We start from the raw sequence: 27,964 nt of genomic DNA on the forward strand, positions 1-27,964 counted from the left end.
AGGTCAACAGTCCCCTAGAACTTAGAACTACTTAAACCTAACTAACCTAAGGACATCACACACATCTATGCCCCACGCAGGATTCGAACCTGCGACCGTAGCGGTCGCGCGGTTCCAGACTGAAGCGCCTAGAACCACTCGGCCACTCCGGCCGGCTCACTCACGTCCGTGTGCCCTTCGTCAAATTGTTCACCACTTCACAATCGCTGGACGTGACAATGCATTCGGTCCACACACCGCCAGAATTTCATGGTGAATCTGTGTGCAGTTTACAACTTTTTCCCACAATAATCGTACTGTTGCTCTTCAACTTTGGAGTACGTCTCTCGTTGCCGCCCCATTTCACTCGCGCACTGTGACGCACCTGTTACCCGAATCCAAACAGAACTGTGTCTGCAGGAATGCCGGAACATGTACTCTCTTCTGACGATGTACCACGCTTGTCGCGCAATGGTCACTTACTTCCTTAAATGGTTCAAATGGCTCTAAGCACTATGGGACTTAAGATCTGAGGTCATCAGTCCCCTGGACGTAGAACTACTTAAACCTAACTAACCTAAGGACATCACACACATCCATGGCCGAGGCAGGATTCGAACCTGCGACCATAGCAGCTCTGTGGTTCCGGACTGAAGCGTCTAGAACCTGTCGGCCACCTCGGCCGGCCCGAGATTTTGCCTCTTTTGAAGCGAGGCAGGACTTCGATTACACCGGCGGCTCAGTGAGTTGTTCAAACCGCAGTGTGCCGAAGGTGTAGTTCAGGCCGGAGGTGGTTCTGCGATGTTAAGGGGGTGTTTTTCTTACCATGACTTTGAGGCACTCATTCAGTTTACCTTGAACGTGAACCAGGATGCTTGGTTCAAAATTCACGGTGTCCAAGTGTCCCCTTTATTCTAACCCGTCATGATGAGTATGCTGTGGAAAATCCCGTCTTTCAAGCCATGTTTACAGGAATGCACACATACATTCCTGGTTTGATAAACACACTGGACAGCTAAATCGTACGATCTTCATCAAATAGCAAACATCTGGCACTGTTGGGAACAAATGGCTCTGAACACTATGGGACTTAACTGGTTCAAATGGCTCTGAGAACTACAGGACTTAACTTCTGAGGTCATCAGTCCCCTAGAACTTAGAACTGCTTAAACCTAACTAACCTAAGGACATCACACACATCCATGCGCGAGGCAGGATTCGAACCTGCGACCGTAGCGGTCGCGCGGTTCCGGACTGTAGCGCCTAGAACCGCTCGGCCACTTCGGCCGGCCTGTTGGGAAGAACTGGTGAAACGAATCAATCAGTATCCCCGCAATCTGGTAGCTCTACGTGATCTAATCAGTGAGTGGCTTCAGCTCGTATTATAATCGATCTGGGAGACCAGTTTTTATCCGGTGCGCTTATACACCATGATCATACGAAATTCCGTGTCGCATCCTTACGGCACGTCTAACACTATTTAGTTTCCTCAAGGGCATTAGCACTATGGGTTGTACCTTTAAAGCAGTGTTTGAGAAAACCACGTATGTACAATGTCTGGTAGAAAAAGGGAACCACCCAGAAGCGTAGAAAGAAACTAAATGCAGCTTCATGGGTTTAGAGCGTATGTGATGTTATTTCAGTGAATCCAAAATCGAGTGAAATTAACAAACGGGTTGGTAGTATGAGCGTGCTTATCAGTATGACGTTGCACCGCCTCTGTCCTGGATGCTTGCACTGAGTTGGTTGGGAAGAGTATCATAAACCTGATTTAACCTCTTCCAAGGCAAGCTGGTCCACAACTGCTGTAACTGATTCTTGATATCCTAAATGGTGCGTGTTCATCGGAGGTGAGGGTATCATCTGGAGTGCCCCAGGGAAGTGTGGTAGGTCCGCTGTTGTTTTCTATCTACATAAATGATTTTTTTCATAGGGTGGATAGCAATGTGCGGCTGTTTGCTGATGATGCTGTAGTGTACGGGAAGGTGTTGTCGTTGAGTGACTGTAGGAGGATACAAGATGACTTGGACGGGATTTTTGATTAGTATACAGAATGGCAGCTACTCCAAATATAGATAAATGTAAATTAATGCAGATGAATAGGAAAAAGAATCCCGTAATGTTTGAATACTCCATTAGTAGTGTAGCGCTTGACACAGTCACGTCGATTAAATATTTGGGCGTAACATTGCAGAGCGATATGAAGTGGGACAAGCATGTAATGGCAGTTGTGAGGAAGGCGGATAGTCGTCTTCGGTTCATTGGTAGAATTTTGGGAAGATGTGGTTCATCAGTAACGGAGACCGCTTATAAAACACTAATACGACCTATTCTTGAGTACTGCTCGAGCGTTTGGGATCCCTATCAGGTCGGATTGAGGGAGGACCTAGAAGCAATTCAGAGGCGGGCTGCTAGATTTGTTACTGGTAGGTTCGATCATCACGCGAGTGTTACGGAAATTCTACAGGAACTTGGGTGGGTGTCTCTGGAGGAAAGGAGGCGTTCTTTTCGTGAATCGCTACTGAGGAAATTTAGAGAACCAGCATTTGAGGCTGACTGCAGTAAAATTTTACTGCCGCCAACCTATATTTCGCGGAAAGACCACAAAGATAAGAGAAGAGAGATTAGGGCTCGTACAGAGGCATATAGGCAGTAATTTTTCCCTCTTTCTGTTTGGGAGTGGAACAGGGAGAGAAGATGCTAGTTGTGGTACGAGGTACCCTCCGCCACGCACCGTATGGTGGATTGCGGAATACGTATGTAGATGTATAATACAGGCACTGAGATGGAGTTGACGTCCGACCTAGTCCCACACGTGGGCTACAGAGAACATATGTTGGGATGCTGCTGGGCATGGGGGTACCTCAACATCACAATCTCACATACACTCCTGGAAATTGAAATAAGAACACCGTGAATTCATTGTCCCAGGAAGGGGAAACTTTATTGACACATTCCTGGGGTCAGATACATCACATGATCACACTGACAGAACCACAGGCACATAGACACAGGCAACAGAGTATGCACAATGTCGGCACTAGTACAGTGTATATCCACCTTTCGCAGCAATGCAGGCTGCTATTCTCCCATGGAGACGATCGTAGAGATGCTGGATGTAGTCCTGTGGAACGGCTTGCCATGCCATTTCCACCTGGCGCCTCAGTTGGACCAGCGTTCGTGCTGGACGTGCAGACCGCGTGAGACGACGCTTCATCCAGTCCCAAACATGCTCAATGGGGGACAGTTCCGGAGATCTTGCTGGCCAGGGTAGTTGACTTACACCTTCTAGAGCACGTTGGGTGGCATGGGATACATGCGGACGTGCATTGTCCTGTTGGAACAGCAAGTTCCCTTGCCGGTCTAGGAATGGTAGAACGATGGGTTCGATGACGGTTTGGATGTACCGTGCACTATTCAGTGTCCCCTCGACGATCACCAGTGGTGTACGGCCAGTGTAGGAGATCGCTCCCCACACCATGATGCCGGGTATTGGCCCTGTGTGCCTCGGTCGTATGCAGTCCTGATTGTGGCGCTCACCTGCACGGCGCCAAACACGCATACGACCATCATTGGCACCAAGGCAGAAGCGACTCTCATCGCTGAAGACGACACGTCTCCATTCGTCCCTCCATTCACGCCTGTCGCGACACCACTGGAGGCGGGCTGCACGATGTTGGGGCGTGAGCGGAAGACGGCCTAACGGTGTGCGGGACCGTAGCCCAGCTTCATGGAGACGGTTGCGAATGGTCCTCGCCGATACCCCAGGAGCAACAGTGTCCCTAATTTGCTGGGAAGTGGCGGTGCGGTCCCCTACGGCACTGCGTAGGATCCTACGGTCTTGGCGTGCATCCGTGCGTCGCTGCGGTCCGGTCCCAGGTCGACGGGCACGTGCACCTTCCGCCGACCACTGGCGACAACATCGTTGTACTGTGGAGACCTCACGCCCCACGTGTTGAGCAATTCGGCGGTACGTCCACCCGGCCTCCCGCATGCCCACTATACGCCCTCGCTCAAAGTCCGTCAACTGCACATACGGTTCACGTCCACGCTGTCGCGGCATGCTACCAGCGTTAAAGACTGCGATGGAGCTCCGTATGCCACGGCAAACTGGCTGACACTGACGGCGGCGGTGCACAAATGCTGCGCAGCTAGCGCCATTCGACGGCCAACACCGCGGTTCCTGGTGTGTCCGCTGTGCCGTGCGTGTGATCATTGCTTGTACAGCCCTCTCGCAGTGTCCGGAGCAAGTATGGTGGGTCTGACACACCGGTGTCAATGTGTTCTTTTTTCCATTTCCAGGAGTGTAGAAATCAAATGGCTCTGAGCACTATGGGACTCAACATCTTAGGTCATAAGTCCCTTAGAACTTAGAACTACTTAAACCTAACTAACCTAAGGACATCACACACACCCATGCCCGAAGCAAGATTCGAACCTGCGACCGTAGCAGCCTCGCGGTTCCGGACTGCAGCGCCAGAACCGCACGGCCACCGCGGCCGGCCAATCTCACATAGAGCTGGTAGAGACACGCGTCGTATTTGGACGTGCATTGTGCTGTTGAAAAATTGTACCATGATAATTTCGGGGAGAGGAAGTACAAGAGAACGCACTATGTGCGTGACGTAGCGTTGTGCTGTCACAGTTCGCTCAGTCACTACCATATGTTCCTGAAGTCTCATCCGATAGCTCCCCATATCATGACGTCAGGAGTAACACCACTGTGGCTCTCCGAAACATTAGAAGAATGGGACCTCTCCACGGAGCACCGCCATGTTAGCCTAGGATGGTCATCCGTGGTAGTGCAGAATCGCGATTCATCTCTGGACACGCTGCGACGCCACTCAGTAGCGCTCCGTGCTTTCCATTCACGGCACCCCTTCAAACGCAGACGTTTGTTTGTGGTGTTAACGGCAACCGTCACGTGGTACAGTAATTCCTTAACTAGGCCGATGGTAGTCTCTGACTAATGTTGCTTGATGCCAGAATGTTACAGGGAGTCCATTACTTGTTCTCGGATGGCAGGCGCAAATGTGAAGGGATTACGACGTTCGTGGTGCACAATATGACGATCTTCCCTCGCGGTGGTCGGATGTGGCCGACGGGAAACTTGACGAGCATACTCGCCATCACGTTTCCATGCAGTCCAACATCGGGCCACTGTCACATTCGAATGCCTCAGAGATTTGGATATTGCGCGATGGACACCCACAGTGTGGTCCCTTTCAAATTCTGTGAGGTGGTTATAACGCTGTCTCAGAAAACAAGCCGGCGTCTTCGTGCCCTTCACTGTGATCACGCTATGCTGATCACGCACCTTATACAGGGTGGTCCATTGATCGTGACCAGGCCAAATATCTCACGAAATAAGCGTCAAACGAAAAACTACAAAGAACGAAACTTGTCTAGCTTGAAGGAGGAAACCAGATGGCGCTATGGTTGGCCCGCTAGATGGCGCTACCATAGGTCAAACGGATATCAATTGCGTTTTTTTAACATATAAACCCCCATTTTTATTACATATTCGTGTAGTACGTACAGAAATATGAATGTTTTAGTTGGACCACTTTTTTCGCTTTGTGATAGATGGCGCTGTAATAGTCACAAACATATGGCTGGCAATTTTAGACGAACAGTTTTTTCAGGTAGGTTTTTTAAATTAAAATACAAAACGTAGGTACGTTTGAACATTTTATTTCGGTTGTTTCAATGTGATACATGTACCTTCGTGAACGTATCATTTCTGAGAACGAGGGTGTTACAGCATGATTACCTGTAAATACCACATTAATGCAAGAAATGCTCAAAATTATGTCCGTCAACCTCAATGCATTTGGCAATACGTTTAACGACATTCCTCTCAATAGCGAGTAGTTCGCCTTCCGTAATGTTCGCACATGCATTGACAATGCACTAACGCATGCTGTCAGGCGTTGTCGATGGATCACGATTGCAAATATCCTTCAACATTCCCCACAGAAAGAAATCCGTGGACGTCAGATCCCGAGAACGTGCGGGCCATGGTATGGTGCTTCGACGACCAATCCACCTGTCATGAAATATGCTATTCAATACCGCTTCAACCGCATGCGAGCTATGTGCCGGACATCCATCATGTTGGAAGTACAACGCCATTCTTTCATGCAGTGAAACATCCTGTAGTAACATCGGTAGAACATTACGTAGGAAATCACCATACATTGCACCATTTAGATTGCCATCGATAAAATGGGGGCCAATTATCCTTCTGCACCATACATTAACCCGCCAAGGTCGCTGATGTTCCACTTGTCGCAGCCAACGTGGATTTTCCGTTGCCCAATAGTGCATATTATGCCGGTTTACGTTACCGCTGTATATATGAATGTTTAGCGGATTCGTCGTTAAATAGAATGTGTGTAAAAAATCTGTCATCGTCAGGTAATTTCTCTTGTGCCCAGTGGCAGAACTGTACGCGATGTTCAAAGTCGTCGCCATGCAATTCCTGGTGCATAGAAATATGGTACGAGTGCAACCTATGTTGATGTAGCATTCTTAACACGGACAATTTTGAGATTCCCGATTCTCGTGCTATTTGTCTGCTACTGACGTGCGGATTAGCCGCGACAGCAGTTAAAACACCTACTTGGGCATTATTTATTTGTTGCAGGTCGTGGTTGACGTTTCACATGTGGCTGAACACTTCCTGTTTCCTTAAATAGCGTAACTATCCGGCGAACGTTCCGGACACTTGGATGATACCGAACAGCACACATAGCACACGCCCGTTGGGCATTTTGATCACAATAGCCATACATGAACACGATATCGACCTTTTCCGCAATTGGTAAACGGTCCATTTTAACACGGGTAATGTATGACGAAGCAAATATCGTCCGCACTGGTGGAATATTATATGATAGCACGTTTGTGACTATTACAGCGCCGTCTATCACAAAGCGAAAAAAGTGGTCCAAGTAAAACATTCATATTTCTTTACGTACTGCACGAATATGTAATAAAAAATCGGGATTCCTATAGAAAAAAAAACGCAGTTGATATCCGTTTGACCTATGGCAGCGCTATCTAGTGGGCCAACCATAGCGCCAGCTAGACAAGTTTCGTTCTTTGTAGTTTTTTCGTTTGATGCTTATTTCATGAGATATTTAGCCCGGTCACTATCAATGGACCACTGTGTATACCCCAACAGGCCTTGTGACAACAGTAAACAAGAACAACTCCAGTGCACTACGGTGGCCGTTCTACCTGTCGTACCCGCCGGTGGTGAGTGGGTATATGATGTTACATTGACATACAACCATGGCTTCTGAGTGCTTCACTTTTTTGGTCGTGCAGTTTATAAATGGAGATTTTTTGTACGAACTTTAGGGATTGATCGATGAGAGGATGCGGAACAAAAAAGTTCTAATGAACGTATGTCCACAAATGCATGATTTCCACGCTAGAGACCATTTATTCAATCATACATTTTTACAAAGACTCCGGTATAATACGTGCTGTACCATGCAGCCACAGTTACAGTATGTGCTGAAAATGGTTTCCACGTGCCTCAACGATGCGTGTACGCGCCGTAGCATGTTCTGTCTCACACGTTCACATCGGCCAGGCTGCACCCGAACAGTGTCAAAGACAGCATTAATACGTTGCTCCAGAGTCTCCACATCTGGAACGGGCTCTGCATACACAATACTTTTGAGATGGCACCATAACCTGAAGTCGCACGGGTTGACATCGGTGAACGATCAGGCCATGCAACTGGACCCCCTCGTCCGATCCATCGAGCAGGGAAGACACGACTGAGATGGGTCCGGACGTTAACGACGAAGCAGGCTGGAGCACCATCATGTAGCAGCCACATAACCCTTCGAATCATCAATGGAGGAGGAGGAGATTAGTGTTTAACGTCCCGTCGACAACGAGGTCATTAGAGACGGAGCGCAAGCTCGGGTGAGGGAAGGATGGGAAAGGAAATCGGCCGTGCCCTTTCAAAGGAACCATCCCGGCATTTGCCTGAAGCGATTTAGGGAAATCACGGAAAACCTAAATCAGGATGGCCGGAGACGGGATTGAACCGTCGTCCTCCCGAATACGAGTCCAGTGTGCTAACCACTGCGCCACCTCGCTCGGTCGAATCATCAATGGCACTTCCTCCAGCAGGGGAGGCAAAGTCACCGGCAAGAAACGCCGGTAGTTCCGTCCTGTTAGTTGACGTGGAAGGAAGACAGGTCCCAAAAGACGGTCGCCAATTATCCCGGCCCACACATTCCTGCTGCACCGATGCTGGTGATTCGCTGTCGCCATACCGTGGGGGTTCTGCATACTATCGCACAGATAACTTATGAAAGTTGAAGATTAGACTCCGTGTAAAGGTGGTCTCAACTGTGAACAGGACGGATGACACAAATCTCGGAATCTTGGTTGCCTGGTGAATAAACCAGTGAGGAAACTGCTCCCGATGTGTAAAGTCTGTCACTAGTAAAAACGGCTCTGAGCACTATGCGACTTAACTTCTGAGGTCATCAGTCGCCTAGAACTTAGAACTAATTAAACCTAACTAACCTAAGCACATCACACACATCCATGCCCGAGGCAGGATTCGAACCTGCGATCGTAGCGGTCACTCGGCTCCAGACTATAGCGCCTAGAACCGCTAGTGCAGCGGTGTACCGTAGGTCTCTAGAAAAGCGTAGCGTTCCAAAGGATTGAAAAAGGACGCAGGTCATATCCGGCTGTCACTAGTAAACTCTGCACACGCGTAGGGTAGTAACAATTGTCATGGAGAATGTTGCACATGGTCGTCTGGCTCATCCTGTACTGACGGGCCAACTGCCTGGTACTGACACGGCGGTAGCCTTCCACAGTGTTAATCACATGTTGTCCGAACATATCGAGAACGTCTTTCCTGATTTTCTGCTCCCTGAAACGACCCTGTCTCAGGCAAACGGCGAAACACTGTTGCAAACATCGAATGTTGATGTTGCTGCACGTCGCCCGTTGCCGTTTGCCTTTCCGTAAGCAAACAACACGTAGGCAAGCTCTCGACCCGAATATGGAATCATTATGTACAATGCTGTATTACGTCCACGACAAGTTGGGTCAGCAAGAGAAGTGAATCGGACACAACATTACCAGTTACTACGGCAGGAGAGGGCGCTACAGCATAATGTATGAGGAACAGTTCCACCCTCTCGGAGGAAACCATGCATACTGTACTGTACGCATGGTACAGTGCGTATTTGCCGCAGTCTCTGTAACAAAGTGTGATTGAATAAGTGGGCTCCAGCATGTTTCACAGAGGAAGACTGCACTGTAGTTCCTTCTCTAGATTGTCGCACAGATGACAAAATGGTAGATATCGAAATAGATGACAGACGGACAGAAAGACAATTAAAAATCGCTCAAAAGAGGAAAGGCCGCTGGACCTGATGGGATATCAGTTCGATTTTACACAAAGTACGCGAAGAAACTTTCGCCCCTTCTTGCAGCGGTGTACCGTAGGTCTCTAGAAAAGCGTAACGTTCCAAAGGATTGAAAAAGGACGCAGGTCATATCCGTTTTCAAGAAGGGACGTCGAACAGATGTGCAGAACTATAGACCTATATCTCTAACGTTGATCAGTTATAGAATTTTGGAACACGTATTGTGTTCGAATATAATGACTTTTATGGAGACTAGAAATTTACTCTGTAGGAATCAGCATGGGTTTCGAAAAAGACCATCGTGTGAAACCCAGCTCGCGCTATTCGTCCACGAGACTCAGAGGGCCATAGACACGGGTTCACAGGTAGATGCCGTGTTTCTTGACTTCCGCAAGGCGTTCGATACAGTTCCCCACAGTCGTTTAATGGACAAAGTAAGAGCATATGGACCATCAGACCAATTGTGTGATTGGATTGAAGAGTTCCTAGATAACAGAACGCAGCATGTCATTCTTAATGGAGAGAAGTCTTCCCAATGATTTCAGGAGTACTGCAGGGGAGTGTCGTAGGACCATCGCTATTTACAATATACATAAATGACCTTGTGGATAACATCGGTAGTTCACTGAGGCTTTTTGCGGATGATGCTGTAGTATATCGAGAGGTTGTAACAATTGAAAATTGTACTCAAACGCAGGAAGATCTGCAACGAATTGATTCATGGTGCAGGGAATAGCAACTGAATCTCTATGTAGACAAGTGTAATGTGTTGCGAATACATAGAAAGAAAGGTCCTTTATCATTGAGCTACAATATAGCAGGTCAGCAACTGGAAGCAGTTAATTCCATATAATAATAATCTCGTGTGACTAGGGCCTACCGTCGGGTAGACCGCTCGCCTGGTGCAAGTGTTTCGATTTGACGCCACTTTGGCGACTTGCGCGTTGATGGGGATGAAATGATGATGATGAGGACAATATAACACCCAGTCCCTGAGCGGAAAAAAATCTCCGACCGAGCCGGGAATCGAACCGTGGCCCTCAGGATTGGCAGTCTGTCGCGCTGACCACTTTTTTTTTTTTAATTTCATTTTGATCGCTATTGTTCGTTGCATCTGCTCGGGGCGGACGTCGTAAGACATCCATTTATGTTCGTTGTTGATCGATTGACTCAGTTTTTTTATTACAGAGAGCACGTAACTCTCTGAGCGAACACGCTGAGCTACCGTGCCGGCATCACTCAGCTACCGGTGGCGGACGATAATACCATAAATTATCTGGCAGTAGGCATTAGGAGTGATTTAAAATGGAATGGTAATGCCGGCCGGTGTGGCCGAGCGGTTCTAGGGGCTTCGGTCTGGAACTGCGCGACCGCTACGGTCGCAGGTTCGAATCCTGCCTCGGGCATGGATGTGTGTGATGTCCTTAGGTTAGTTAGGTTTAAGTTGTTCTAAGTTCTAGGGGACTGATGACCTCAGAAGTTAAGTCCAATAGTGCTCAGAGCCACTTGAACCTTTTTTTTTTTTTTTTTTTTTGAGTGATTATATAAAATTGATCGTCGGTAAAGCAGATGCGAGAGTGAGATTCTTTGGAAAATCCTAAGGAAATGCAATTCGAAAACAGAGTAAGTAGATTACAGTACACTTGTTCGCCCACTGCTTGAATACTGCTCACCAGTGTGGGATCCGTACCAGATGGGGTTGATATAGGAGATAGAGAAGATCCAACGGAGAGCAGCGGGCTTCGTTACAGGATCATTTAGTAATCGCGAAAGCGTTACGGAGATGATAGATAATCTCCAGTGGAAGACTCTGCTGGAGAGACGCTCAGTAGCTCGGTACGGGCTTTTGTTGAAGTTTCGAGAACATACCTTCACCGAGGAGTCGAGTTGTATATTGCTCCCTCCTACGTATAGCTCGCGAAGAGACCATGAGGATAAAATCAGAGAGATTAGAGCCCACACAGAGGCATACCGACAATCTTTTTTTCCACGAACAATACGAGACTGGAATAGAAGGGAGAACCGATAGAGGTACTCAGAGTACCCTCCGCCACACACCGCCTTGCGGAGTATGGATGTAGATGTGGATGTAGATGCAAGTTCAGTAGAGCTTTATGTTCCGAGTCCTCTCATCGATCAATCCCTAGAGTTTTTACATGGAGGAAATATCCCCCTGTATAGTGTAGTCGAGAATGCAAACGAGGCAAAAACACGGTCATATGCGTTTGTAAATAACTTTAGCCGCGGGCAATAGGCACAGCTGGAGTGTGGGGGTTGGACAGCAGCAGGTTGCGTCATCATTCAGCCAAGGAACCAGTTCGGGGCGCGTACGGCACGGCGGGGCCGGGTCCGGTGGCGGCAGCCTTTCACCGCACGAGGCGAGCCGTAAGCTGTGGGACAGGGCGTGGCGGCCAGACCTAACTGGGCCAGCGGTCGCCGTCTGCACCACAATCATATGCAGCGCTACTGTAGGTCACTCGACAGCGCTGTGGTTTGCGACCAATTACATCACTGTCTTTGCACGTTGTGCTTAATCGATTTCATGTGACTAAGGAATGGTTCCTCTTCTTCAAGTTCGCAATCCCCAGAAGATACACTACTAGCCATTAAAATTGCTACAACACGAAGATGACGTGCTACAGGCCCGAAATTTGACCGACAGGAATAAGATGCTGTGATATGCAAATGATTAGCTTTACAGGGCATTAACACAAGGTTGGCGCTGGTGGCGACACCTACAACGTGCTGACATGAGGAAAGTTTCCAACCGATTTCTCATACACAAACAGCAGTTGACCGGCGTTGCCTGGTCAAACGTTGTTGTGATGCCTCGTGTAAGGAGGAGAAATGTGTACCATCACGTTTCCGACTTTGATCAAGGTCGGATTGTAGCCTATCGCGATTGCGGTTTATCGTATCGCGACATTGCTATTCGCGTTGGTCGAGATCCAATGACTGTTAGCAGAGTATGGAATCGGTGGGTTCAGGAAGGTAATACGGAACACCGTGCTGCATCCCAACGGCCTCGTCTTACTAGCAGTCGACAAGACAAGCATCTTATCCGCATGGCTGTAAGGGATCGTGCAGCCATGTCTCGATCCCTGAGTCAACAGATGGGGACACTTGCAAGACAACAACCACCTGCAAGAACAGTTCGATGATGTTTGCAGCAGCTTGGACTATCAGCTCGGAGACCATGGCTGCGGTTACCGTTGACGCTGCATCACAGACAGGAGCGCCTGCGATGGTGTACTCAACGACGAACCTGGGTGCACGAATGGCAAAACGTCATTTTTCGGATGAATCCAGTATCTGTTTACAGCATCATGATGATCGCATCCTTGTTTGGCGACATATCGGTGAACGCACATTGTAAGCGTGTATTCGTCATCGCCATACTGGTGTATCACCCGGTGTGATGGTATGGGGTGCCATTGGTTACACGTCTCTGTCACCTCTTGTTCGCATTGGCGGCACTTTGAACAGCGGACGTTACATTTCAGATGTGTTACGACCCGTGGCTGTACCCTTCATTCGATCCCTACGAAACCCTACATTTCAGCAGGATAATGCACGACCGCATGTTGCAGGTCCTGTACGGGCATTTCTGGATACAGAAAATGTGCGACTGCTGCCCTGGCCAGAAAATTCTCCAGATCTCTCACCAACTGAAAACGTCTGGTCAGTGGTGTCCGAGCAACTGGTTCGTCACAATACGCTAGTCACTACTCTTGATGAACTGTGGTATCGTTTTAAAGCTGCATGGGCTGCTGAAGCTGTACACGCCATACAAGCTCTGTTAGACTCAATGCCCAGGCGTATCGAGGCCGTTATTATGGCCGGAGGTGGTTGTTCTGGGTACCTATTTCTCAGGATCTATGCACCCAAATTGCGTGAAAATGTAATCACATGTCAGTTTCAGTATCATATATTTGTTCAATAAATACCCGTTTATCATCTGCATTTCTTTTTGGTGTAGCAGTTAAGAGTAGTGACTGGCGTATTGTGACGATTCAGCTGCTCGGCCATCATTGACCAGACGTTTTCAGTTGGTGAGAGATCTGGAGAATGTGCTGGCCAGGGCAGCAGTCGAACATTTTCTGTATCCAGAAAGGCAACATGCGGTCGTGGATTATCCTGCTGAAATGTAGGGTTTCGGAGGGATCGAATGAAGGGTAGAGCCACGGGTCGAAACACATCTGAAATGTAACGTCCACTGTTTAAAGTGCCGTCAATGCGAACAAGAAGTGAAAGAGACGTGTAACCAATGGCACCCCATACCATCACGCCGGGTGATACGCCAGTATGGCGATGACGAATACACTCTTACAATGTGCGTTCACCGCGATGTCGCCAACACGGATGCGATCATCATGATGCTGTAAACAGATACTGGATTCATCCGAAAAAATGACGTTTTGCTATTCGTGCACCCAGGTTCGTCGTTAAGTACACCATCGCAGGCGCTCCTGTCTGTGATGCAGCGTCAACTGTAACCGCAGCCATGGTCTCCGAGCTGATACTTCATGCTGCTGCAAACGTCATCGAACTGTTCGTGCAGATGGTTGTTGTCTTGCAAACGTCCCCATCTGTTGACTCAGGTATCGAGACGTGGCTGCACGATCCGTTACAGCCATGCGTATAAGATGCCTGTCTTGTCGACTGCTAGTGATACGACGCCGTTGGGATCCAGCACGGTGTTCCGTATTACCCTCCAGAACCCACCGATTCCATATTCTGCTAACAGTCATTGGATCTCGACCAACCCGAGCAGCAATGTCGCGATACGATAAACCCCAATGGAGACAGGCTACAATTCGACCCTTATCAAAGTCGAAAATGTGATGGTACGCATTTTTCCTCCTTACACGAGGCATCACAACAACGTTTCACCAGGCAATGCCAGTCAACTGCTGTTTGTGTATGAGAAGTCGGTTGGAAACTTTCCTCATGTCAGCACGTTTCAGGTGTCACCACCGGCGCCAACCTTGTGTGAATGCTCCGAAAAGCTAATCATTTGCATATCACAGCATCTTCTTCCTGTCGGTTAAATTTCGCGTCTGTAGCACGGCATCTTTGTGGTGTAGCAATTTTAATGGCCAGTAGTGTATTTCAGCGGGCGAACGCCCAGCGCGAAGACTTTCTATAATCGCTGCTCTTCGGTTGTACTTCGCACTTGTCCGTAATACCTCGGCCATTTTGAGGTTCTGACTGTTAACTAGATGCATATGGCTTTCAAGAACGCCAATCGCGACCTCCGGCGGAACTACGATATGGCGGGGATTTCAGATTGAAATGTGTCCGGATTTGAGAGCCGCACCCTGTATACAACTGATGGTAGTCCACATTCGCAATTGCGAATACATTTCACGTGTTTCGTAACAGCTTTAGTCGCCGCAGCGCCTGTTCCTTCGGACATTCGACCATGTCCGAAGTAGGTTTCATCGTAGTTCGGTACAACACAGGCACTGCAGTATCGTAAAAAGTTATCTTTTCTCTTCTTACGTACCGTGACTTATCCTTAGTTATCCTGCCTCATAAATTATTTCTACGTCTTCATCTACATCCATACTCCGCAAGAAACCTGACGGTGTGTGGCGGAGGGTACCTTGAGTACCTCTATCGGTTCTCCCTTCTATTCCAGTCTGGTATTGTTCGTGGAAAGAAAGATTGTCGGTATGCCTCTGTGTGAGCTCTAGTCTCTCTGATTTTATCTTCATGATCTCTTCGCAAGATATACGTAGGAGGGAGCAATATACTGCTTGACTCCTCGGTGAAGGTATGTTCTCGAAACTTCAACAAAAGCCCGTACCGAGCTACTGAGCGTCTCTCCTGCAGAGTCTTCCACTGGAGTTTATCTATCATGTCCGTAACGCTTTCGCGATTACTAAATGATCCTGTAACGAAGCGCGCTGCTCTCCGTTTGATCTTCTCTATCTCTTCTATCAACTCTATCTGGTACGGATCCCACACTGGTCAGAAATATTCAAGCAGTGGACGAACAAGTGTACTGTAACCTACTTCCTTTGTTTTCGGATTACATTTCCTTAGCATTCTTCCAATGAATCTCAGTCTGGCATCTGCTTTACAGACGATCAGCTTTATATGAACATTCCATTTTAAATCACTCCTAATGCCTACTCCCAGATAATTATGGAATTATCTGCTTCCAGTTTCTGACCTTCTATATTGTAGCTAAATGACAAAGGATCTTTCTTTCTATGTATTCGCAGCACATTACACTAGTCTACATTGAATTCAATTCCCATTCCCTGCACCATGCGTCAATTCGTTGCAGTACAATTTTCCATTGTTGCAACCTCTCAATATACCACAGCATCCTCCGGAAAAAGCCTCAGTGAAGTTGCGTAGTTATCCACAAGGTTGTTTATATACATTGTGAATAGCAACGGTCATACGACACTCCCCTGCGGAACACCTGAAATCACTCTTACTTCGGAAGACTCCTCTCCATTGAGAATGGCATGCTGCTTTCTGTTATCTAGGAACTCTTCAATCCAATCACACAATTGGTCTGATAGTCCATATGCTCTTATTTTGTTCATTAAACGACTGTGGGGAACGGTATCGAACGCCTTGCGAAAGTCAAGAAACACGGCATCTACCTGGGAACCCGTGTCTATGGCCCTCTGAGTCTCGTGGTAATTACTTTAAGACACTCATTTCCGCAGTAAGTTTCCAGTGTATCAGTGCGCAAACCGTGTCGGCCAAGTTGCTTTGCCGGCAAGGTACCAGTGTTCGGAAAGAACCGTGATAGCGTACGATAAGTTGTATTGACGTTTGTCTTCTGTCGACAGGCGTACCACGTGTGCCACGACGGTCGTGAAGGGGAGCAGGGGGCGGCGTTCCTCTGCACCAACGGCACGCTCTTCAACCAGAAGGAGTTCGCCTGTGACTGGTGGTACAACGTCGACTGCGCCTCCGCTCCTTCCTTCTACAGGTAACTTCTACCTCTGACTAAGGCATACAGCAAGTAGCAACACAGCTCAGTCCACATAAACACATATTTATTGATTGTGCAGAACAAGAAAGCAGCTGGTCTGTCCCTTGCAAGCCTCTTCACCTCCGCATGACTACTGCAACTTACATCTATTTGAAACCGCCGACTGCAGTCGAACCTCGATCTCCCTCTACAATTTTTACCCCCAACAGCTCCCTCCACTACCAAATTGACGGTTTCTTGTTGCCTCAGAGACTCACTACCCCTTCTTTGTTTATTCCACCTAGCCATCTGATCTTCAGCATTCTCCTGTAGCACCGAGTTCTTGTCTCAACTGCATATTGGTCACCTTTCCGTTTCGTACAAGACAAAATTACAGACAAATGACAAATACAATGACAAGGGAAGCCACGAGGTTGGGATCACGGACTTACTTCAGACTTTGTACACCTTTAGTAGACCATTAAAACAACATAATATGCAAGTAGTAATGTGCACTCAAATGGTTCAAATGCCTCTGAGCACTATGAGACTTAACATCTGAGGTCATCATTCCCCTAGAACTTAGAACTACTTAAACCTAACTAACCTAAGGACATCACACACATCCATGCCCGAGGCAGGATTCGAACCTGCGACCGTAGCAGTCGCGTGGTTCCCGACTGAAGCTCCTAGAACCACTCGGCCACCGCAGCCGGCTTAAGGTGCACTACTTTGGCAATTCCGAGGAAGTCGCAAGAGAAAATTGTGTAACTGATATATCCTTGCAAAGTAATTAGTAATAAAAGCTATAGAGGTCAAATGGTAAGCGTTAAGCGTTCGCGCATCGCGTATGGGTCGTGGAGATTGCGACCGATAGAATCCTGCCAACACTTACTTTTTAATCTATGTTTTTTTCGTCACTGGTCACGTTATTTAATTTATATATCATTTGAGAGGTAATACAGTGAAGAAAAAATGCCCCAGGCCGGCCGAAGTGGCCGTGCGGTTAAAGGCGCTGCAGTCTGGAACCGCAAGACCGCTACGGTCGCAGGTTCGAATCCTGCCTCGGGCATGGATGTTTGTGATGTCCTTAGGTTAGTTAGGTTTAACTAGTTCTAAGTTCTAGGGGACTAATGACCTCAGCAGTTGAGTCCCATAGTGCTCTGAGCCGTTTGAACCAAAAAATGCCCCAGGTGCATTTCCGTGAATTTGTAGTGAATTTCGTATGTTGCGGTATTTCACTATTTACTATTCGTAATTAAATTTTCAAGGACGAGGGACAGGCTTGGAAAGTTCAAGTCAAACATCGATAAATAATGATGCGAATGGCGTCATTGACGGGTGGTAATATAGTAAGTGACAATGTGCCAGATCGCAAGAGTAAGTTACAATTACTCGTCGGATGTGCTCTCGTCATCACACGTTGCTGATGGTATTTTGTCATACAGACAATGAAAAGCTAAATTGAAACTTCGTACAGATACAAGTGTTTTTTTTTCATTATATTACCTCTCAAATGTCATATAAATAAAATAATATGACCAGACATGAAAAATAGATTAAAAACTAAGTTTAAATGGTGGTCGAACCATCGCCACATACACATTCGCCTTACGGGGTTCGAACGCTAATAACTTTCTTTTTATTTAAGTGTGGGGAAGTGTTTGGTGCATAGGTTGTATAGTGATAACAACAAGGGAGGAGCGAGGATGAATGGAGAGGGATAGGGAGAGAGGAGCCCTGATGTGGATGCAATAGGTGAGGAAAAGTTAAAGTTTGTAGCGGACCACTTGACCACAATGAAGTCGAATGTCCAGCATCTAGGCACAGACACATACACCACATAACAGACTCGTAGAACTTCTTTTACGATTTTCTCGAAAAATCGCACCTTGCTAGTTGCACATTACGTTGTTTTAATGGCTGCTAAAGCTGTGCAAAGTGTTAAGTAATTCTGTGATCATAAGGTTGTGGCCTCCCCTTGCGAGGAAAGACATCCTATCATTTCAATTTATTTCACATATTAGCAAATTTCTCTTTTTTAGAAAAGTTTCTCTTGCAAATGGCAGTCAGCTACTTGGCAGTCTCACTACTTCGGTCATCGTCCGTTTTTTGCTGCTCAAGTAATAAACGTCAGCTACAATTACCGTCTCATTTCCTGTTCTAGGTTCCCCAACATCGACTAATTTAATTAGACTGCATTCCGTTGCCCTTGTTTTATTTTTTATGCACATCTTACAAACTCTTGTACGATATTATCGCAATATAATATTATGTGTTATATGCAGGGTGTCCCAAGAGGAATAGTCAGTATTCAGGGATAAGACATGAACGATTATTCGGAGCAAAAATGTATAGTAAACCTGAGCTCTAAAACGCATACCTTAAGAAGTACGAGAACTTAATCAGTGGAACAGACGGAGCGAGGATGAACAAGTGTTCATAGCTCTTAAGGTATGCACTTCACAGAGTCTATGATAACTGAAACGTTTCTGATCCATGCTACCACGCTCAGAATAAGGAAAACAAGAGACTGCAATACCGAACATAAATGAGTGCTCATACCTCTTGAAATATTCATTTTAAAGCTGCGTTCAGTAAACTTTTTTGTTTCAAATGATCGTGACATATGTCTGAATATTCGCCATTCTTACTGGGGCACCTTGTATATATAGGGATATGTATTATCGCTAATACGTAATGGGTATTTCGTGAAGCTTGAATGGGTTGAAAGAAGAGCATCCATACATGACGAAATAGAATAAAAGAGGCGTTTGGTATGGTCCTGAGACATTGTCTATAGTGTTGCTTCTGTTAAGGGATTAGTTTATGGTACTCATGGCCGAGAAAGATTGAACTAACAGTTCTTGTATTTCTTTTCTGGTATTTCTTATTTAGATATTCTTAGCTTGGGTAGGTATGGTAGACTAGCTGTTACCACTTTCCTGCTTTCGATTTAAAGAATAATGAAAACACATAAAAATATAATTTATCGACACAAAACGATGTTTTAACATGTGATGAGAAGTTGGTGACGCGTACATTTCGGTGTCCAGTTGGGTAGTGGGGGCTCTTTTAAAAATTAATAAGTAACAGTTGGATCGTTTCTGGAATTGGAGAGAATATTGCTTTATAAATTGACACTGTTTATGTGACTGAGTAAATAATGATGGGAAGTGCGTGTGCATTAAGAAGTGGAGAGAACTTTCAACTGGACAGGAAAGAGAGGAACATAGTATTTCCTTGGGGTGGGAAGGGTACGATAGACTATCGTGGGAAGGCTAGGTACATCTCAAGGAGGATGTTATAGCGCAGGAGAGGAAAGCCATTAAAAATATCGTGGGAAAGATTCTGAGGTATTGGGACATGGAAGATGGGATAGTCTGGTATAGGTCGCCACAAGGCAGCGTCATCAAGGAATTAAGATGCAGTGGGGTGCTAAGGTTTGAAAAAAGTGAAGATGAACGTTTCACGTCACGGCGACGATGAGGTCATAAGCGACAGAGCATAAACTCGGACCGGCGAAGGATAAGGAAGGAAATCGACCCCTGTGCTTTTCAAAGGATCTGGTATTTGCCTTAATCATTTTTGGGACACTTCAAAAACACCAAAATCTGGATCGCCGGATGAGGACTCGAATCACCATTCTCCCGAATGGATGTCCACTGTCTTATTATTGCGCCAACTTGCTCGGTTGTTGGGATTAAAATATGCGGAAGATGTAAGACAGGCAAACGTGATCTATGTGCTGAGCATGTGTGGAACATTATGAGTTGATGCAGAGTACTAATGGAACAGTTATACGACACGGAAAGGAAGATCTTCAACGATTTCGAGGGAGCGACAAAACGCTGGAATGGTGGAGCTGCATGATACGTTTACACAGGCAAGATGGGATCGATGAGGGTGTCCCATGTGTGAATGATTGTCGTTGGATGTAGTAACCATGTTCGACTGGATAATAAGTTAGTTTTTAATAGTTTTAGTAAACTGTGTGGTTTGAGTTGGATTTTTTAGTAGAAAGGAGTCCAAAGCTAGTTGTTAATCGATTGTTAGTCATAGGTAGTTTAATGTTTTAGTTCGGATTATTTTTTCCTGTAATTATTGTCTTGGTTTTTACAACGAACAGACGTTTTAAGCATCATGTGGCTGAAAATTGTAGTGATAGCTAATAAGGAACTGAGTGCGGCGATTGAGGCGTATTACTTTGGGTGTCATATCTTCCATGAGAAATACACTCCTGGAAATTGAAATAAGAACACCGTGAATTCATTGTCCCAGGAAGGGGAAACTTTATTGACACATTCCTGGGGTCAGATACATCACATGATCACACTGACAGAACCACAGGCACATAGACACAGGCAACAGAGCATGCACAATGTCGGCACTAGTACAGTGTATATCCACCTTTCGCAGCAATGCAGGCTGCTATTCTCCCATGGAGACGATCGTAGAGATGCTGAATGTAGTCCTGTGGAACGGCTTGCCATGCCATTTCCACCTGGCGCCTCAGTTGGACCAGCGTTCGTGCTGGACGTGCAGACCGCGTGAGACGACGCTTCATCCAGTCCCAAACATGCTCAATGGGGGACAGATCCGGAGATCTTGCTGGCCAGGGTAGTTGACTTACACCTTCTAGAGCACGTTGGGTGGCACGGGATACATGCGGACGTGCCTTGTCCTGTTGGAACAGCAAGTTCCCTTGCCGGTCTAGTAATGGTAGAACGATGGGTTCGATGACGGTTTGGATGTACCGTGCACTATTCAGTGTCCCCTCGACGATCACCAGTGGTGTACGGCCAGTGTAGGAGATCGCTCCCCACACCATGATGCCGGGTGTTGGCCCTGTGTGCCTCGGTCGTATGCAGTCCTGATTGTGGCGCTCACCTGCACGGCTCCAAACGCGCATACGACCATCATTGGCACCAAGGCAGAAGCGACTCCCATCGCTGAAGACGACACGTCTCCATTCGTCCCTCCATTCACGCCTGTCGCGACACCACTGGAGGCGGGCTGCACGATGTTGGGGCGTGAGCGGAAGGCGGCCTAACGGTGTGCGGGACCGTAGCCCAGCTTCATGGAGACGGTTGCGAATGGTCCTCGCCGATACCCCAGGAGCAACAGTGTCCCTAATGTGCTGGGAAGTGGCGGTGCGGTCCCCTACGGCACTGCGTAGGATCCAACGGTTTTGGCGTGCATCCGTGCGTCGCTGCGGTCCGGTCCCAGGTCGACGGGCACGTGCACCTTCCGCCGACCACTGGCGACAACATCGATGTACTGTGGAGACCTCACGCCCCACGTGTTGAGCAATTCGGCGGTACGTCCACCCGGCCTCCCGCATGCCCACTATACGCCCTCGCTCAAAGTCCGTCAACTGCACATACGGTTCACGTCCACGCTGTCGCGGCATGCTACCAGTGTTAAAGACTGCGATGGAGCTCCGTATGCCACGGCAAACTGGCTGGCACTGACGGCGGCGGTGCACAAATGCTGCGCAGCTAGCGCCATTCGACGGCCAACACCGCAGTTCCTGGTGTGTCCGCTGTGCCGTGCGTGTGATCATTGCTTGTACAGCCCTCTCGCAGTGTCCGGAGCAAGTATGGTGGGTCTGACACACCGGTGTCAATGTGTTCTTTTTTCCATTTCCAGGAGTGTATATTGCAGTCAACATGATCGATGTTAAGCCATAGCGCTCCTTACCATAAAACGCGTTTCTCCTACAGTACAATATTTCAAAATTACACTCGAACGGTTCGCAGCTCGTGGTCGTGCGTTAGCGTTCTCGCTTCCCACGCTCGGGTTCCCGGGTTCGGTTCCCGGCGGGGTCAGGAATTTTCTCTGCCTCGTGATGACTGGGTGTTGTGTGATGTCCTTAGGTTAGTTAGGTTTAAGTAGTTTTAAGTTCTAGGGGACTGATGACCATAGATGTTAAGTCCCATAGTGCTCAGAGCCATTTGAACCCATTTTTACACTCGAACGCGCTCTTGAACTATCAATGACATTTTCATTTGTGATTGCTGCTTGTGCTTATAGATTTTATACTGTCATGTCAATCCGCCTCCTTAGCCAAGGTCGCTGACGCACACATATGTGGTGGCACTCGACCTGGAGGTAAGCCGGTTCGAATTCTGGTGGTGGATGAAATTTTCGCTACTAGTATTTGGCCAGAGAGGGCAGGAGGGCTGCTGGCATAAAGTTCCTAATCACCAGACTTTGCCCAAGTGTCCAGGATCAAAGTCCAAACTTCTTCGCAGTGTCTCCTGAAATGAGGACATGTGATGTTGGTGATGGTGATACTTTCGTCGGATGGAGACGTAAAACTCGGCACTATTCGAGAGGAGTAGACTATGTGCAAGCACTGCTTTTCACTCTTTCTCGTCTCTCATCATCATCATCATCATCATCATCATAAAACACAAACATAACATTACTCTGTACATGCAGCCATTACACTCACCCACACTCTGCAAATACACATACGACACAACTCACATATCTCAAGTGCAGGTGCCATTGTGCTCTGTCTATACGGCAAGAAAGGGAGAATTGTTGGTGTTAATAACGATCATCCTCCTTTACCTCCTCTGCATTACTGTAGATGACATGTCACTGAGCACATTTGTTACGTGCATGCAGTAGACGTGAGGCACCTAGTTGTTTCCACTGCACTGTGTGGAATACGAAGGTTCTGTTATAGTTCACTAGCCTGCTGTCTTCAAGTTGATGTCCTCAGCACAGAAAACAGCACGCAGGTCGTAGGTTCTGTATCTTGAGGCTGAAACTGACTTCTGTTCTGTTCTGAAATAATATATCACCTCTTTGGGATACCACTCGCGTATTTTAATATAGCCACACGAGAAGACTACATGATCTTAATGCAACACCTTCTGATACAGCAAAGTACGTGATCAAACATAACGTTTACGAAAATGTATCTTTACACTATTTGTGGCACGTGTCTGTGCCTCATAACTACCGGAATGAATCTTTTAATACTGAATACTGGGAAACACATCCTGCGACAGACAACATGACTGTGCATCTCGACTGCCTAATCCAGAGTGACTAACAGGAACTTAAATAAAAACTGGAAAAACATCGTACAACAGACAACATGTCTGCTCTTCTCGACTGCCTAATCCAAAGTGACGAACAGCCCGACACACATCGCGCGCCATACCCGAAACGGCGTGATCCGAACGCTTCCGAAGTGCTTCGTCTGAAATTTCGTCAGTCTTTTTTTTATTTAAATTGTTTTTAATAATCCTAAAATGACTGACTGATAATCAGCTGTTGAGAGATATTTATATTAAAAAGTGAAGTCATTCCAATGAGTAGTTTAATTAATAATAATAACTATACTTTAACGTTTTGGCGCCCTTGCTCCGAACATAGCAGCCAATCACAGAGCAGTAGCATTATGCAGGCGGTCTTTCTCACGAGAATGGTATCGAATCTAACATCTGTCACAGTACCTCACACTACACTTCGTCATCTATATACTTCTTGCATCTCCACGGCTCTGGGAATAGCTTCTTGGAACCTAATATAATGGCTGACTAAGCTAGAAATATTACAACTAGACATACCCATTTCGACTAGGCGGACGACCCAACCCCGTGGGATATCCCAAGTAACAATGCCATATGGTATTTAACTTAGTTTTTATTGTCATCCCAGAAAAACGGTAAACGTTATAGTGCGTTGTGTGTAAATACCGTCACCAAATTTTGCTCTACGGTCTGCTGAAGTTTCCAGAACTGAATGCTACGTCCAGAAAATTGTGTCTTTGCTCCAGCACATTCCTGGGCGCTTATTTCACCACGACAGTGAGCACTCTCTTTTTCCACAGATTGTCGAGCTTTCTTCGTTATAAATCGGATACCAATTCCACTAGGTTTTTTTCACTGCACAGTCGAATGTGCACTGTTTTGGAAGTCTCAGCATTTTAAAACAATGTGGCGGATAAGGCCTTGAACTCACAACCACGTGCTCTTAGCAACTGAGTTACCAAAGGATAATGTCATTTGGATACTGCCCTTAAAATGACCTATGTAGGTTAGTGTCAGAAAACAGCATCCACTCTGCCAGTACCTCTCTCCTACTTTTCAGATTTCACATAAACTTTTCTCTCCTGCGTTCCTTTGCAGTACTGGCACTGCTGGAAGTACAGATATCGCAGCGAAATGGTTTAGCCGTAGTCCACTTTGCCTGTGACAATCAACGTTCCAGGTTCGAATCCCAGTTTCACTCAATCTTAATCTGCCAGGAAGTTTCAAAATAGCGAACGCTCCACTGCAGAGTGAACTATTCTTTCAAGAAACTTTTCCGTTCCTAAAGTTTCGTCCTGAGCTGCACTGGACACTTTCGGAGGCTTGTTCCGCCGAGTCTTGTGGGCTGATGTGTCGGACATTTGGAGACCGACATAAATACTACGGAAAGGAGAGAGTGGTCGAACTTTACATGTGTGGGCAGCGAGAATCCTTGTCAGAGATAAAAATTAATTATTGATCGTCGTCTATAGTCGTTTATCTCTGACCAGGATTATCTTTGCTGATCACGTGTAAACTTTGACCACACTCCTGTTTTCCACACCATTTATGTGGCTCTCTGACGGTCTGACAGTAATCATCAAAACTCAGTGCAGCACTGGTCTGGACAAAACGTTAGAAACGGAAAATTTTTATGAAGCATTACAGTACGATACAACCAAGAATATTCATCAGCAAACGACAATACGACCCAGAAGATTCACCAACAGCTAAGATATCCACCCATGAAAGCCTTCACCATATGATTATTTCAAGCAACATTCTGTAGGTTGTAGCTAAGCCCCTCCTGCAGAACACAGCTTTAAAATTTCAGGATATTTCGGGTATGCTTTCTCTCATGGCTTGATTGTTGGACTCAGTTGTCATTCATTAAAAATGAAAGGTATAATGTCATGTGGATACTACCCTTAAAATGCCCAACAGAGGTCAGTGTCAGATGACAGAGCACTCGGATCGAAACGTTAAAAGCCAAGAAATACACCAAATCACTGCAATATTTGATTATTTTACATCACTTTCATCTTCCTGTAGCTCATTTGAGCATTTCCAGAGTCATAGGTATGGGCTGAATAAACATACATTATAAAAGTTGAGCCTCTTATGAGAAAACTATTGATGCTGGCGTGCTGTATGTCCCAGTTACCGTCATCAGTATGAAAAAAATTGTAGTCCTTCCTTAAGGGCCTTTAGCTAGAGACTTGGTGGTTTATTCTTGTGGCCCATCACCTCCATCCTTCCTGTATCAAGAAATACTCACATTCCTTTCTCCCTCTGTCAAATATGTCAGTGATTCAAATTATTCTTCCTGTTGTAATGCTGATAAGTCTGTTTTATTATTTTGATATATTGTTAATTCATCCACTTCTACTCTCCTGCATAGCCTGAACCTGGATCCGCTGAAGAACCCGTACGTTCCAAAGCCTAAGGTGGAAGAAGTTCCAATTGTTGCAGCCGCACCAGCACCACATTTCAAGATAGTGGTGCGCAAGTAGAAGAGTCACCATGGACATCATACTTCACTCACAGCCATTTCATTATTAGTTTCACATACATATTTCATTCAGTATTACTTTGATAAATGTACACTGCAAATGGATGAAAGTTTGACCAAATGTAATTAAAATGGAAGTAGCAGTCTACAGAACTTCATCCGAATCCTTTCCATAGTTTGAGCAGTGTCATCCATGAGAAACTTAATTTATGAAGAATACTGTTAAACACATGTAACTGTATTAGTATTAATAGGACAATACATCCACTTTTTAACACCAAAATATGGAAACATTTCCTAGCTAGCATTTAGTGCTGACAATAATAACTGTTAAAACTGTTATACACTTCACGTAAAAAGCTAATTTGATGTAGCTTGTAAAGTGTGCAAGAGTTTCCATAATATTATGATATATGAAGAAAGTTATTGAATTAACTTAAACAGCAGAGCATATTCAGATACTTACACATTACTGTCTCCTGCAAAGTATCATGCAATTTTTCCAAATTCTGTTCTTCTAAAGTGTCTGCAAATTCTTTCGTTTCAGTGCTTGTTGTACATGCAGCTGTCGGGTTGTGCAATATTAGGTTATAGGAAAAGAATCTGAAAATAGGATAAATTACATTAAGCACTTAGTCAATGTAAAACAGCCTCGAAGAATTATTACATACTTGTACATATATCTTCTTTCAAGTATATATACCATTTTTGTAATTTATTAACTAGTTGGAGGAGAAACTGAAACATTTAATAATATTATCCGTTGTCCAGTAGCTGTCTCATGAAAGTAGGGATATTGAATGAGAATAATTACTGATTTGAAGAACTAACAATCATACTAATGCAAGTACTTCCTTGCTCAGAAGTCATCATCTTGTAATTTTAGATGTATTACTTGCAGTTTAGTAAAAATGTATGCTTATAATATGTAGTTGAAGCTACTATAATGTATGCTTTCTCCTCCTCAGATTAGCTTCATTCTGTAAATAACATTCATTTCATTTAATGACTATCAAATACACAAGAACAGAAGTTCATGTGATACAAGGAGTATAAGAGTTACTGGATGACATTGGATTTTATACAAACTACAGATTTCAATTTGTGCTCACATACAATTATTGACTAATTGATGTCTATTTTGAAAATATTTCTGTCTTTGTTATTTAGTTACTAAAAATACTAACAATCCCATAGAGTCAGGATTTATATGAATGTTACACTATTTTACTTTACTTTACAGGTAAATATATCTCCATGTCTACATACTCACAAAAACAATAGTTGTTATTTATTGATTTGTACTAGAGACAAGAGTAAAGCTCAGTAGCTAATCCACGAGTGTCAAAGAATAGTAATATCAGTTCCATTGTTTCCTTTCTGTAATTATACAGAGTAATGATGTACCATAATGAATTTGTATATATACAATTTTTATCCTATGAAATAACAATAAATGAATACTAAGTACCTAGTGCTATTAATTGCATATAATCCTCTACATTAACACGAGTGCTTTTTGCTTCTGTCACATTGCTGCAACTGATACTAAATCATTTTGCCTGTATTATGAAAGTATGAACAACATGCACAAATACTGTTAAAACAATGGACTCATTTGTTTTGTGTGTAAATTTTTTGTACCGCATGCTCTAACATTTAATTTTCTAATTTGATACAACATAGAAATAGTTTTTCATGATTGTATAACTATTTAGATTGTGATTTCTACTTACACTTATAAACTACAATGCTGTCATTCAGACAGTGGTACACATAAGGCAAACTAGTGGTGAAACTGTGACTTCTTGTCACAGTTTCACAGTATATATATATATATATATATATATATTATGAAAGTTTCTTCATTTTGAAATTGAATAGCTATAATTACTGACAACTGATATGACTTTAATGGAAAATTTTAACAAACATTTTATATGAATGAAACAAATTTACATGTATTGTACAAAAACTTATTAATTTGTTTTTAGTGATATTTTCTCTGCTGACTTATGTCTCAAACAAGCATCATTACAGTAACAAACAAATTTAGTTCATGTTTTTTAATATTAAA

The 27,964-nt window shown here is 45.3% G+C and overlaps 1 protein-coding gene across 1 annotated transcript in view; it reads left to right on the forward strand.

The window, feature by feature from the left end:
• The window catches only part of LOC126183440 (uncharacterized), a 79,996-nt gene extending 52,304 nt beyond the window's left edge, over positions 1-27,692 (forward strand). Inside the window, exons 3-4 of the mRNA XM_049925427.1 lie at positions 16,217-16,359; positions 25,777-27,692. Coding sequence (XP_049781384.1) covers positions 16,217-16,359; positions 25,777-25,888 — 255 coding nt within the window. The 3' untranslated portion in view covers positions 25,889-27,692. The remainder of the gene's footprint in view (positions 1-16,216; positions 16,360-25,776) is intronic.
• The last annotated feature ends 272 nt before the right edge of the window (positions 27,693-27,964 follow it).

The sequence above is a fragment of the Schistocerca cancellata genome, chromosome 4, assembly GCF_023864275.1.
Source record: "Schistocerca cancellata isolate TAMUIC-IGC-003103 chromosome 4, iqSchCanc2.1, whole genome shotgun sequence".
In the NCBI taxonomy this organism is placed as follows: Eukaryota; Metazoa; Arthropoda; class Insecta; order Orthoptera; family Acrididae; genus Schistocerca; species Schistocerca cancellata.